We start from the raw sequence: 13,360 nt of genomic DNA, 5'->3' as shown, positions 1-13,360 counted from the left end.
CCCTCACTCAAAGCAAAGCCAGCTTTGGAGAGATTTCTCAGGGCCCTGTCTAAAGTCTCCAGGGATGAAGATTTCATCACCTCTCCAGTGTGATGTGTCAAGCAAGTAGTTCCAAACTGAAATGCTGTTTCCCAACAGATTGAAATGAAAATAGATGACTGTAGAAAGGAAGGAATATGAAACTTCCTCTGCCCTTTGGTTCTGAGGAAACTCCAAAGAGAAAACAAGTGCCCTATCTTCTTTGCCTTCCTATCCAAAGTCAAAACTCTTACCATTTTTGTGATATGTCTGTTGTCAAAATTTCTGCAGGTACTATAAAAAACAGAATTTCAAAGAGGAACTAAAAGATAAACAATAATGTAGCATAACAGATGTTTTAAATTTAAGTCCATGGGTTCTCAGATACTTGTTCTTATGTACAGTCAATGGCTGAAATTCTGATGAAGCCAAATAAAAAAGTGAAAGGACATATGTAATTTTCCAAAACTATTTGTCTTTGTGATTCTTTAGCACACTGTAATTAATAAATTCCTTCTTTTTTACAGCTGAAATAAACTATACTTCTTTATTCAAGAAATTCCTGATTATTATCTTACTCTCTATTACCCAAAAAGATGTATGTCTATTCTAAAAATAAAAGATCAACTGAAAGGGTGGAAAAAAGTAAGTATTTGGCTTTTATTTAGTCTTTTTTCCTTAAAAGAAAAGAGAACAAACAGTGCTTCATAATCTAAATTACTTCCAACAGCTGATGAGAAACAAGTTGCTAGCTATGCGACCTTCTCTGAGCAAGAGCTACAAATAAAGTTCTCCAAGTCAGCTGTAACTCAGCCATTCAAAAGCTACTTTTTACAAGATGGTTACTCCACCCTAAGACAGGTGCCCAAAACAAATGGAATTTGCCATGAGTGAGCAATTGATCCTGTACTGGTGACCTACACAACCAAAGTAGGAGTAGCAAGGTTAAATGAGATGAAAAAAGTCTTCAATTTTCCTATGGGTCTTGATGCATGGTGCAAATTCTTTAAAATTATTGACTTTTTTCTCTTTAAGGTAAAGCACTGTACTGAATCTCACTGTAATGCAAGTGTGTTACAACATCTAGCTCAGACACAGAGTCTCCACTTTGCTTTGAAAGGTATTTTGGTTGCCTTTGAAAGGTATTTAGTTTGGTATATGTTTATACTTTATAGCTAGAGTTTTTCTAACTAGTCCCTTAATTACAACCATAATCATTAAACTAAAAGCACATTTTGAAACAGAGCAGAGAGACTACATTTTTAGAAGACTGAGCAGGAAAACATGTCAGTTTCTTTTATAATAAGTTTTAAAAGTTATGATTAGAAGTTTCTACTCTCTCTCTCTCTGGAATGTGGAAAACTTTACTGATGAATTGGTTTCACATACTCAGAAATGGTTTTTAGGCTACAAACAAAAATAATTTCCAGGTGTTTGGCATACTGAAGGATATTTCTACCTCTCCCATCAGAAAGGAATTACTTTGATGATCATATAAGCTGTAACTAAGACAGTATATCTTACTTGAAACCTCAGATTATACTGTTTCCTCAAATCTCTTGGCATTTAATGGTATGCACCTGAACCAGCTCATATGCGCTTCCAGGTTGATCAACTACTCAATTTATTGGGTTTGTTGAAACTCTGTATCACAATTAAGCAAGGAGAAAACAACAACTTCTCAGCAATCTGTCCAAGACCAAAAGCTTGATTTTGAAGTCTGCACCTAAAATGGCCTCAGTACACTCTGCTCAATTTTTTTTTCACTTTGTCTTTGCTAGGATTTACTAACAAATGTCACATTGTTTCCTTTCATAAGAGAAAAGGAAACTACAGAAAGACCAAGGAATGACAATGCTCATCTCCCTCTCTGCATCTGCGGAGACTTACAAATATGGTGAAGTGGAAATTTCAAAAATTTATTTCGGAACGGAACAGTATCTAAAACAAGAAACAGAAATGGAGGGTGAGTCAAACTGAAACTAAGATTGTTTTCCCACTGCAAACAGCAGTAAAGGAAAACCAATAACAAACAGTGCTATTCCCTACTGAAATTTGAAGCCTGTAATTAATTTTTTTTTAATCAGTACAGATTCTCCCCACTCTAGAGCATGAATAACTCTAGCATGTCATCATTTCCTGTCACTACTTTTGTCCAAGTCCTCACACTAAGTTCCTGATCAGGAACTCCCAATGTTCAATATTACCCACAAACCATTACATTATTCAAGTACATTTTCTGATTCTATTCTGTCCTAACAATTAACTTTTCAAGACTGGACTTAGCTACCTATAAAAATATATTTAAACATTAAAACCCCATCCTCTACCCTAATTCACAAGACGTGACCTGCCCACATAAAAAAACTTCTTCCTCTCCTCCTACTTCATACAGAGGAGAGATTATAACCTAGGCAATAACATGTTCAAAATCCACAAGAGTATATAGGCTACTGCTCCATTAAAAAGTTCTATGATTAATAAAAATACACCCCCCATTACTGGGGTGATTATCACAAATAACATGAAAAATATTTCTCTCAAAAAAGAGAGACATTTTAAAAGATTATCACAAATATTTAAAACGAAATGATTGATCTTGTAGCAAAAAACTCCATTTCTCCATGGTAATAAATTCAGCTATAAGATGTCTTGATTTCTTATGTTATTTCCAACAAGGAGATATTTCTTCATTAAAAAAAAAAAAAAGACATATCAAATTCTCTTTTGGACAGGGTAAAGGCTAGACATGCAGAATTAGGGCAGTCTCCTTATTAAATGGTATATTTTTGGTAAGCAGCTAGAAAGTTAATGAAGACTCTGGGTAATTGCTTACTTCAAAAAGTTCCATGAACCCATTCCAGGAGTTTATAAAACAGTGCATTTTACAGCATAGCCCATGGGTTATGATAATATGCCATCCACAGGTCATGTTCATGCCTGCTTTTTATTCAGCACAACAGACTGCAATAAAGGTGTGTGACTGATCCACTGCTGTTATTAAACAGACTTTCTTGCCACCAACATTATCAATCTTTTCTTATAACCATGTCTGAAGCATTTCCAAAATTCCATGTGCAATGGCTTTCTACCCCATCATGTGAATACAAAAATACCTCACTGATACTTTGTATTCTCACACCTTATCAGGAGTTTTTTTTAAAGTCCTTGTAGAATACATTCTTAGGGTAAGATTCAGTTCATTTTACTCTAGCTACCTCAACTATATGTGTCTTGCCCAAACTAGTCACATAGGCCTCCCTTGTAGTAGAGGACAGAAATATTTATCCTGTTATCTTTTGAGAAGATAGGATTACTGCTTTAGGAGGAATCTGAATAATTTACTACACCTTCCATCTTCAAAAGTTAAGCCTCTTTGTTCATTTTAACAATATGGTAGGATCAGTTAAACCAAACTATTTTAAAGGTTACATTACTTTAGGATTCAATTATTTGAATTTTAAATTTAGAACTGTTAATATTGTCACAAAAATAATCTGATACAAAAATTTATATGTGATGGTAAAAAGACAAAATTGAAAGAAAATCTGTAGGCATCTTAATATATACTAAGCTAGCTTTTGCTTGACTGGCTAAACATGGTTCTGGAGGGTTCCACTAATTTCATCATAAATCAGTTCTACAAAATCCTACTACACCTTCTGAAAAGAAATCCTACAGAAATTCTTGACTATTGCTTGGACTTTTCAAAACATTCTTCCAACAGTTTCTGCTTCAGATACTTTAAAGTACATTTATGTCCACTTTGCTTTGCATCTTAAGACAAAAAACACAAGTGAGAACCTGAAAAGACTCAATACTAAATTAAGGGAAGTACTCGTGTCATTTAAGACTTCTAATTACAAAAAGTGTGCTACAGTAATTACATCAATGAGAAAGCTGTTGAATTGTTTCCGTGAAGAACAGTATTTGATGGAGATGATATCTGGTGCTCTCTCCCTTCTTAATTAAAATTTTATTCTGGCAAGAAATCCAACAAAGGAGCAGCCAACTTATCTCCTTCAGGGGCTACTGGGTGGAGAAGCCTTTGTGTCTGGCACTCAGGTGACACTGTTGCTCCTAACGCCCTTGAATTCAGCTATCAGCAGGGGTGGATAACTCTGGGAGGTCAAGGGGAAGCTGCAGGCTCTGGTTCCTTGGAGCCAGGAGAGAAGGGTAGATAGCATGGGAATCAGCACAGGCCATTTCCCTCTGCTGAGGCCGAGCTTTGTCAGTACCAGCAGAAATCCAGGACAATGCTGCTCTGCCATGCAGACAAGCAGACTTTGGCCAGTGCTTTGAAATGGTTGATGAGTATCAGAGTGCACAGTTTGCAAACTGTTTGTGCCACCTTTGGAGAAAAGCTGTAACACTCCCTGACTGCAGAAACAACTTTCTCCATAGGTAAGCAGCAGCTTGCATGGTCAACTTACATTTGGATTTTTGACCTCAAGCCCTCTAAGTTTTATAGAATTATTTCATCATTCTTCTGGAGTTTCACAATAATAATTAAATGCAATAAAGAACCACTTTCTTTCCTGTAGTTTCTAATCTTGCTTAGAATAACAGAAAACTAATTTCAAGAAACCTCATCTCATGCTGCATCTCTAACTCGCCTAATATCATTACTCTTCAGTTTTCCAGTGCTCTGCATTTCTGTGTTAGGAATGGAGAGAACACAAAGTAAACCAAACCAGAGACAGGGCTGACATTTCAGAAAGTGAGTCAAGCAAGAGATTAAGTCTTCAATTTATAACACTTCCGTGTTTTTATTATAAAATGATAAATAAATCTAGCAAGGGAGGAAATGTAAATATTTTTGCAGTTGTTTACACTAAGGAAGAGGAAAGGAATTTAACATTCAATTAACCACTTAGGTGATTCTAGATATGTACCATATGGTCTTTGAATTGCTTAAAGAAAAATATTTCATTTTTACTTATAAACTATTCATGAATTTGAGCTGCTTACAGCAAAATCATTTAGAACTATTTACTCTATACCCTCTTCTCCCCAGAAATGGACTGAGGGAAGGAGATCATAATAAAGAATATTGACATCAAAAATCTGTACATCTGATTTGCATTGCTTCAAATCTTCAAGACACAGAGATATGAAAATTGTTTCTTTATTGTATCCTTTAACCGATCCTATTTGGACAAGTTAAGAGACAGTGTTACTTGTAAAAATTAGAGCTAGTCTTTGAAGTAAAATATAAGAAATTTGCAAACATATGATTTTCAAACAAATCTTTCATGTCTTACCATGCAATTCTACACAGATATACAAACACATGCAATAACTCCCTCTTCAATTATAATTAGTAATTTCTCTAATTGCCTAAGCTTTAAATTCATAAGCCTGAGATACACAGAATCAGGTCACTGTTTCCTTTGCATACAGACCTGCACTGAAGCACAAATTTTTTACACTACTTTTCCAATTAAACCTATTTTTAAGTATTGACCTATTATTTTAAAATAAACATCATGAACACTGCTTAAAATAAGCCCTTACAAAACCAAGAAATACCTTAAGCAACATGGTAACTGCAAAATGTATTTGCAAGTACAACTTAATCAAGTAAAGTATCTGAACCAACACTGGAAGATGAAATCACTACCTGTTTACTGTTTATTTACTATCTTTTACTAGAGTAATTTTAGAAATGGATTGAAGGGATCACAACTCTAATCCTTAATCTGCCACAAGTGCAGTGTGAATTTAAAGAAATTACGTTCATCTCATCTCAGCCACCTCCTGTGAAGCAAGGGTGCTAACAGTTCCTCTGTTTTGTTCTTTTCTGGTTTGACTTTTCACAGAAAAGATAGTCCCCCACAGCACTTGAAGAGAATTTCATTTCAGACTCTCTAGGCTGTGTTTATGGCAATGACGTATTCAGCTGTATATATCACTGTCAAATATAGCTCCAGTAATGCAATCTCAGGGGGGAAAAAGAACATGTGAGCCATGAAAACAGAACTATATCAAACTAGATGAAGCTATCTGTGCTTTCATATATATGCACAATACACCTAAATATATTCAGAATTTTAACAGGAGATGTATGCAACTGCTTCTTGCACTGCTTCTTAAAATGGTCTCCCACATGGTAAATATGGCAAATGCTATCACTAAAGTATGTTTGAGTTTCATGGGGCTAACACCTGGAAAAAGAATTTCCTTAAAAGTGCTTCATATCTTATGATATCTGTAAACACTCTACTGCTGTAGATAGTTGCCCAGTGAATAGTGTCATATAACCCCCGGAAAACAAATCTTCAGAGTATTTGCTATCAGCATTTTCTTTATCATAAAATGAACTCAACTCCACAAAGACAGAAACCTAAACAAACCTTGAAAGGTGACTTTAAGAGCTTTTGAAAGTCCCAGCATCTACTTTAATACTGACCTCAGCAGGGCACCAATCTTCTTGAAATGGCTTTTAGCTATTAATTATTTATAGAACTATCACTTCCCCAGAGTTCACTGTGCACTCCTTTATTAATCTTTTCCTCAGACCCAGACCCTTCAATTTGATTTTACAGTATACTTTTAAAAAGGCTCATATGAAAACTAATCCAGGGACTTGCACTCTGTATAAACAACTTTAGTTTCCAACATGGCAAGGTAAAAAATTACCTTGAAGGGGTTACACAAACTTCAAGGGGTTGAGTAATAACATATGACTTCATCCCTCTTCAAAACTCAAAAAAGTGCAATATGAGCAACATCACTACCTTTCAAGTAACTGCAGAGGGAGAAGTGGAAAAGCCATCCTCTATAAAGGCTCTCTGGCTTTACTATGAAACTTATGTCTCTGTGATCTGCAACAGTGGTTTCTCTAAAACTGCTTACAAGAGATGTGAGACATACTGGGTGTCTGCTTCCCTCTTCAACAAATGAGCAAAAAAATTAACAATACTTTAAAAGATTAGATACTACCCATAATCACACTTGCTATAAATTACACAAGTTTTCCTCTCCTACTATTTTCTCATTAATAAGAAACAAATAATCACCAACTCAATTCCAAATACTTTTCTCGTAAAGATTTTCAATACCATTCACGTATGCCCATATAAATTTCTCTTTGCTAGCCCAATACTGGATTTCCTTAACTTTCCTCGTAGTTCCTGTTTCCAATCTGGACAGATTCCTGGTGATGTCCACTTAAAATGTCCCTGTCTGAAACTAAGCTTCCACCTGCTTTGTCAGCATGTTTTCTGTGTGTTGACTCAGCAACAAATCTACAGCTTGGTAGTGCCATTATGACTTGCAAGTGTTAGAAAGCTTGTTAAGCATAGAGTTATGCTATCAATTACTTACATCCTGTTTCCAAGATCAATCAATGTCTTAGGGAGAAAGTGGATTTTTCCATCTGAGGCAGTTCTTAACAAAACTGGAGTTATTTTGCTCACTTGACTGTTCTCAAGGTACTTACGAGCTGCTTAATAATTGCTGCAATTACTTGAGTGACAAAATCTGAACAATTAGTCTACAGTTCCCAAGTTCTTCTCCCTTCATAAGAGCAGTTATCATAACACTACTACTTTTTCATGAGTTTGAGAGTGATAATTACTCCAAGTCACTGACAGTTCTGACAAGCTTAAATATTCTGAAAATCTGACTACATCTAATCTAGTTATTCTGTTTTATTCTGTAATCTCACTACTGTTTTAATCCATCTCAAAACCTGCATGTATTACTTACCTAATCAAAATTCACTTATTGTTCAAAAAATGTTGAGGCAGAACAGAATATCACTGCTTTCTCTGACATTTACTGTTGCTCTTTCTCCCACTCTCCTCTTGTTTCTTGAGTAATTATGGAATTCTATTACCTTCTCTACTTGCAAATCTCAACTCAGCATTTCTAGCCTTTTTTGTTCTGAATTCTTGCATTCTTTTATTAATTATCTCTAGTCGTACAATGATTTCTACTTTTTATTATCTTAATAAAGTTTTACAGGGCTTGGTCCTTTACTGCCAAATCTTTTTTGCATCAGGATGGTTTGTATGGTTTGTTCAGTCTCTTGGATAACTACATAATGTCTTTTGAATCATCATACTTAGCTATGTTCCAGTTCCAGCAAATATCTGGCAGCCTTCCTCTTTTTGATGCATTGTTTTTAATTATTATTGCTGAGTTTGGTTTCTAAGCTGCTTGAAACTTCCACAGTTTTACTTCTGGTTTGTTAGAACTTATCCTGTATTCTGTTTTTCACACTTTTATTGGCTTTTACTTTTCCAATAACCTCCCTTTCTCAGATAGTCAGATATACAGGCTTTTTCTTCCACTGAGTTCTTTTTAGCATCTTATTGATTAGCACCATAAATTTTACTCTCTCATCTGCCACCCAGAATTTTTTCTTTTAAAGCTCTTTGCTAATAGTACCCACTCTACCTTGTAACTGGTTTTTGATGTTTTCTTTAATCTGGCTTTCAGTTTTCCTTAGGTTCTCAGGTTACATCATAGTTTAGCCTAATAAATCTAAAACGAATTTTGGAAGGTTCTAGACAGAATAAATATGAAGTGAAATTGCAGTTTAAAATTTAATAGGTGGCCACTACTTAGCCTTCCTTACCAATAATTTTAAGATTTATGTTCACCACTTGAGTTAAGTTTTCAGAATTCAAAACCACTTTTACCATCAGAGGTTAAAGGTTATCTCTTATTTACTTTAAGCCAGCTGCCTCATTGCTTGCTCAGTCTGACTATTTATTCTTTTTATATGCGTTACTGATATTCACATGAAATTTTATACAAAAAACAGAGTTATATACAACTGCACATTAGTAGTCACTCCAAAAACCTAACAAGAAATCCTAAGACAACAGATGCCACAAGAACACAGATGGCAAATTCTGTAATAAGATACTTCACTCAAACTGCCAGCCAGCCCTCAGTAGGCTGAGGAATAAGCCTGTTAAAACTACACTCTCTTGCACACAGATTTTCTTCAACAACAACAGAACAGGAGGCTTTGGCTCATGGCAACCATGTGTGATGCAAAAACTATTTTCTCTCTGTAGAGAAGCCAGTTCTGCCTATTGACATCAACTCCTCCTCAGCTGACCAAACACCCATGCCTCTGCATGTTCCCTGTTAATGAAAAACGTGTGCTTTCAGCTCCCATGGCAAGCCACATCTTCCCATAGTTCCTGAGCCTCCCTGAGCAAGCACTCCAAATGTTAGGTTGCATCTCATCCATTGATTTCCTTTGTCAGGAACATGACAGACACAACCACAGCAAGTTAAGACAAGGACCTAGGTGGAGCCTTCCAAGGTCAGGATCCCTGTCTGGGCAGAGTCCTCCCAGCTGCAGGAAGAAGACAGACTAACAACCACACTGGTGATACACCATTTTCAAACACATCTTTGCTCTAGGGTATCTCTCACAATACCTGCCTTGTCTTCTGTGGGCAAACTTGGCTGGCTAACATTTTTGGTCTCACAGGTGTTTTGGTCTTTCCAAACACTAGTAACCATAGGCCATGCTGCCAAAGAAACTTACACTCTGGACAAAACTATATAGCCATAATTAAACCTGTAACCTGATGCACACCTTAAGGTACCAGTAAAGGTGGTTCTTCTGCAGCAATATGTATTTTTAATATGTTAAAACAAAAAGGCATATAGCAAATTATTCAGTGTTCCAAAAAATATCAAAGGCGCCCTGCATACCAACATGTTGCCTCCTATCAAAAGTAATTATAATGATGTGTGTGGTTAAATTCCAGCATCTCACTTTGTATTCAAGTACCACACAAGAAATTCAGCTGTTTCTGGAAAAAAAGCCTACCAGAAGACCATGTAATTTTGAAAAATGCAAAAGGGACTGTTTGGCAGTCATCTGAAAAGGAACCCAGATTCCTTGTGCCTCACTCTTCAAAATAATTTTTCCTCACAGCCACAGTCAAACCATCTCCCACCAAAATTCCAGATTAGGAAAGGTTACTACAAGGGAAAGACAATTAATATACTGAGTCCATAATTTTCTGAAAATAAGAATTAATAACTCAAACTACTTCACATAGAAAATACAGGTATGATGATCTGGGCAGGTGGTGTTTATTGTACTACTACTTCATTATTGAGAGCTCTTTCTGTAACTGCAGGAGGCTGCAAACTCCACTATCATTGCAGAGTCTGTTTACCCTGTGTGTCATTTTCTGTTACAATACTGAACCAAGCCCCCAGCAGGAGATAGGAATTATTATGCTTGGCGAAGGACTAGCAATGGCATATCATTAAGTTTTGATAACTGTCTCAAAGGAAAGTACTTTTCAAGTCAGAACTTGGGGGACATGAGTGCACTAAGCAACAGATTATGGGGAGAAACTTTGATCATGTCTCAGATTGATCAAAGGGTCACCCGATACATTTTCAAAAGCCTCTCTGGGCATCCTGGGGACAAATGTAGAAGAGACCATGGGAGACACTCTAAAAGCAGACAGTATCATCAACTGCAAGGCAGGCCATAATTAATGAAAACTGACTTCACAAGAGATAAGAAATAAGCTATGATTTGAACAAAAGTTTGGAGCAAAAGCAGAGTACTGAATTCCCCACAGTGCACAGATTTTGACAAAATGTACATTCAGGAAGGAATGGCTGGAAAATATATGGTCATTACTAGCATGTTTATCTTGCTTACCTAAGAATCAAAAAGAAGACTGGCTGCTTTTTAGAGGGATCACAAGGACTCAAGAATCCAGTGAATAGCAAAATTGCTATTCGCTTTCCAAACTCAGTAACACTAATCTCCTCTGGCAACAAAAACTGCCGGACTCTACAAAAACAGGCAGATACATTTCCTTGCTCCCTGCCTGGCAATCATCAGCTTCTGGATTCAGTAACAGAGCAATGAAATCCCAGTGGAATTTCATCTTCCAGGAGCCAGCAGTAAACCCTGTATACTTTTGAACAGATAAGCAGTGGCCAGCCAGATATTGAGATTTGCATTATTCAGACAAACAAAGTCTAGTGGGGTGCTGTTTCTCCGTGCTTCCATCTGACTTCCTGTCTGCCTTGCATGTGGCACCAGCTCCGTGCCCGTCTGCATCAAAGCAGCCAAAGCAAACATGGCTGTGTGCAATGCCAGCTGCCCCAGTGCCTGCAAAATCTGTTTGAATGGCAAATACAGACTTTAACGGGACTTATTTTCTGCTGTCCCCCAACAGAGCTTCTTTTGCACTATCCCTTCTACTGTTAGCATGTAACACACAATGCTTAGGTTTACCTTAAACAAGTACAGCCCATAGGTGCAGCAGTAGCTTTTACTTACTAGGTGTAGTCTGTATGCCTCATTTTAAAAGCATTGTAACAAAAAGACACGTGCAAATTGTCCTATTATCTGAGCTGTGCCTGAGAATGACAGAAGACACATGCTGTGCCTCTACTCCAGAAAATAAGTCTGCACAATAAGACTGAAGCCCAACCAAGTACATTCAGAGGATATATACTCCGTTTACATGCCTGTCAAGAGCAGTAAAAGAGAATTATGGTTCATCAGGAAGAGATAATAATGGATGCTTGCAGCCCTGACAGACAATGCTGCTACAGAAAAACCACATTAATGCAGGGAAGATGATCTTCACTAAGGAAGAAATTCTCTTATCCAACACCACTAACTTAAGACATAGAAGCCTGACTTAACAATACATAATGGAATCTAAAAGTATAGAGAACAGATAAATTCAAATAATCAAAACACTTTGTTTTCTCTACCAGCTCTGTAAGCACCTAGCCAAATAACAGACAAAAAAAAAAAAAAAAAAACCTGGTCCCTACTACTGTATTTCAATGTCTAGCTCTGAAATCAAATGTAAGGAAGAAATATGCTCTTCACTTAAAAACCCCAACCCTTACTTCAAGGCTTTTTTTTTTTAAACTGGACTACAAATTAAACATGCGAACGTGTCTCAGGTTTGGAGGGAGGAACAGCGAAGGACAGCAAGAAAAACTACAGACATTAAATACTCTACAGAGTAGTAATGTTATTCTAATGCATTGTTCCACACTATTTTACTGAAAATTTAAACTGTGTTACAGTTCTTGACACTAATTTTACATTCAATAAATATAAATATAAATATAGACTTTCTGATTATTCAGAAGTTCACAGTATATTTTGCTGGGATTAAGTTCCAGGCCAAAACCTGCTGTCCCACTTCAAAATGATCACAGCCTCACGACAAGATGTTACACTCTTTTGGAGGTGTGAGCAGGGGCAGTACAGTTATGATGAGGGAACAGATCTCCCAACACTGTATTCAGAGAAGGAAAGACATTTTGCCAAGGAGGAAAGTACATTTCCTGAGAAGCAGCAAAAGCATTTAGGTATTCTGACCACAGTGTCAAACAGTGACTGAGGGGGCCATGCTCCAGGCAGGAATTCAGCTTCACACAGACCAGGAAACCCCGTAACTGCCGTATACAAACTACATCTTTGGCTGTCACATGATGTACAGAACAAATGCATGTCGTGATGAAGATCAAAATTAGATAGCTCAGTAGAACTCCAGACTTCTTCACTTTCACATCACACATGAAAGTATAAATGACATGATAAAGGTCACAGGAATACAGTGAGAAGAAGAACACACTTCTGTTTCCTGCTTCACACCTTCTCTCATGCTGACAGCATACACACACCAATTGCACCACAGTGTTTTGCTTGCCTTTTATAAGCAGCCTTTGAAAAGCTCAAATAAACCCTCTTTCCAATATATTGTTTCCAGTGCCTTCTTTATTAAGAAAATAAAGGCAAGGTAATGAAGTTCACCATTAAAAGACTACATTTATACAAAAACATCCCTACTCTCTGCATAAAGTGAGTATATAACAATATAGTGAGTACATAACAATACAGCAGTAAACACATGAGTGTGCAGGGCAAGGGTCATAGAGAGGAAGGGGCATTATTATGCTATCAAAGAGAAGATGCAGTTTATACAGTTATTCTGTTGCTACTCACTGTATTGGGTACATATGGCAATCCATAAACTTTCTCCTGTGTTTCCTTTAAAATTTCTGTGGTTGACTTTTTTAGAGGGTGTTTACCATGGTAGATTTGGTCCAAGACAGCATAAAAAACCTGAAGAGAGAAAACACATTTGTCTTTGGCACATGTTATTGGCATATGAAAACCAAAAAAGACACAAAGAAAAGAACATGAGAGATGGACTAGGGAGAGGGAATAGTTTAAATATATATGGTTTGGAAATCTTCTATAATTAGCATAACATACTAATGTTATATGAGGAGAGAAACAGATTTTTGGAGTTCATCAACCACCACCATCATGACCTTTCATAAATCCATGTTTATGTCATTT

General features: G+C 36.6%; 1 protein-coding gene across 3 annotated transcripts in view; it reads right to left on the bottom strand.

Annotated features, from left to right (window-relative positions):
* The window catches only part of MIPEP (mitochondrial intermediate peptidase), a 65,959-nt gene that overhangs the window by 9,334 nt on the left and 43,265 nt on the right, over positions 1-13,360 (bottom strand). For all 3 annotated transcript variants that reach the window (XM_064717232.1, XM_064717223.1, XM_064717238.1), the window contains exon 16: positions 13,001-13,120. In XM_064717232.1, coding sequence (XP_064573302.1) covers positions 13,001-13,120 — 120 coding nt within the window. The remainder of the gene's footprint in view (positions 1-13,000; positions 13,121-13,360) is intronic.

Source organism: Zonotrichia leucophrys, chromosome 1, assembly GCF_028769735.1.
Source record: "Zonotrichia leucophrys gambelii isolate GWCS_2022_RI chromosome 1, RI_Zleu_2.0, whole genome shotgun sequence".
NCBI classification, from domain to species: Eukaryota; Metazoa; Chordata; class Aves; order Passeriformes; family Passerellidae; genus Zonotrichia; species Zonotrichia leucophrys.
This window is presented reverse-complemented; position numbering and strand designations above follow the sequence as displayed.